This window comes from Morone saxatilis, unplaced genomic scaffold (genome assembly GCF_004916995.1).
Source record: "Morone saxatilis isolate NCDOM2014 unplaced genomic scaffold, NCSU_SB_2.0 Contig6, whole genome shotgun sequence".
NCBI lineage: Eukaryota > Metazoa > Chordata > Actinopteri > Moronidae > Morone > Morone saxatilis.
Window position 1 is genome coordinate 13,650,371 of NW_023340206.1, and position 931 is coordinate 13,651,301.

Here is a 931-nt window from a genome sequence, read left to right on the forward strand (position 1 = left end):
TCTGTGTGTGTGTTGTGTCTGTGTGTGTGTCTGTGTGTGTGTGTGTGTTGCTGAGGTACATTAAACTTTGCAAACACATTTTAGAGGGAAATATCCTTTAACTTGAGAACATTTAGTATTTGTTATCTGCATCATATAATTTGATGAACCTATAAATCAATCAACATGATGCATTAGTGAAAAGAACTCCACCTCGATCAGCCACAGAATAAAAATGCTGCGTGCACATTAATGCAGCAGTAATCTGTCAGCTCTGTTTCTACTGAAGTGAAACGCACTATCTTTATATACTTCCCTGCAGTCAGTTTGACACCAGGAGGTTTTTTTCAATCATCCGATCAATAAACAGCAGCCACCATTGTTGTGTGTGTGCACATACGTAGCATTAAGCTCCCGCTGATGAGTGTTTGTATGAGGAAACTTTGTTCACATGTTGAGGGACGATGTGAACTGAAGGGGTTAAGAGTCAGAGGAATGTGGGGGGGAGGAAGAAAGAGGGAAAAGTTTTTTCAATCCTGCTTTTCATTTTTCTCCACCTTCACTCCTGCTCAGTCTCTCCTTCGTCCCAGTGCTCCATCCTCCTCTTCTTCAGGACGGAGGCAGCCAGGTGGCCGCCAGGTTGCCGCGGAGATGCCGGGGACTCTTCCCAGGTTTCCCACCATGCCTGCCTTACTCAACTCCCTGCCCAGAGGCGTCAACCCCCCCACTTTACCCAGAGGCATCACCATGCCCAGTCTGCCCACTTTACCCAGCATGCCCCGAGGCGTGACCATACCCAGCCTGCCCAGGGGGATGATGCTGCCGGGGGCCGTCGCCATGTCGACCGTATCCCAGGCTCCTCGGAGGCTGCTGCAAGACTGCTGCTCTGTGCTGGACCATCAGACACCTGGAGGTACTACAGATACTACTGATACTGATACTGCAACTAATA

The 931-nt window shown here is 48.9% G+C and overlaps 1 protein-coding gene across 1 annotated transcript in view; it reads right to left on the reverse strand.

Annotated features, from left to right (window-relative positions):
* Nucleotides 1–904: 904 nt before the first annotated feature.
* The window catches only part of LOC118339707 (protein EFR3 homolog B-like), an 812-nt gene continuing 785 nt past the window's right edge, over nt 905–931 (reverse strand). Inside the window, exon 3 of the mRNA XM_035677405.1 lies at nt 905–925. Within this exon, the coding sequence (XP_035533298.1) occupies nt 905–925 (21 nt within the window). The remainder of the gene's footprint in view (nt 926–931) is intronic.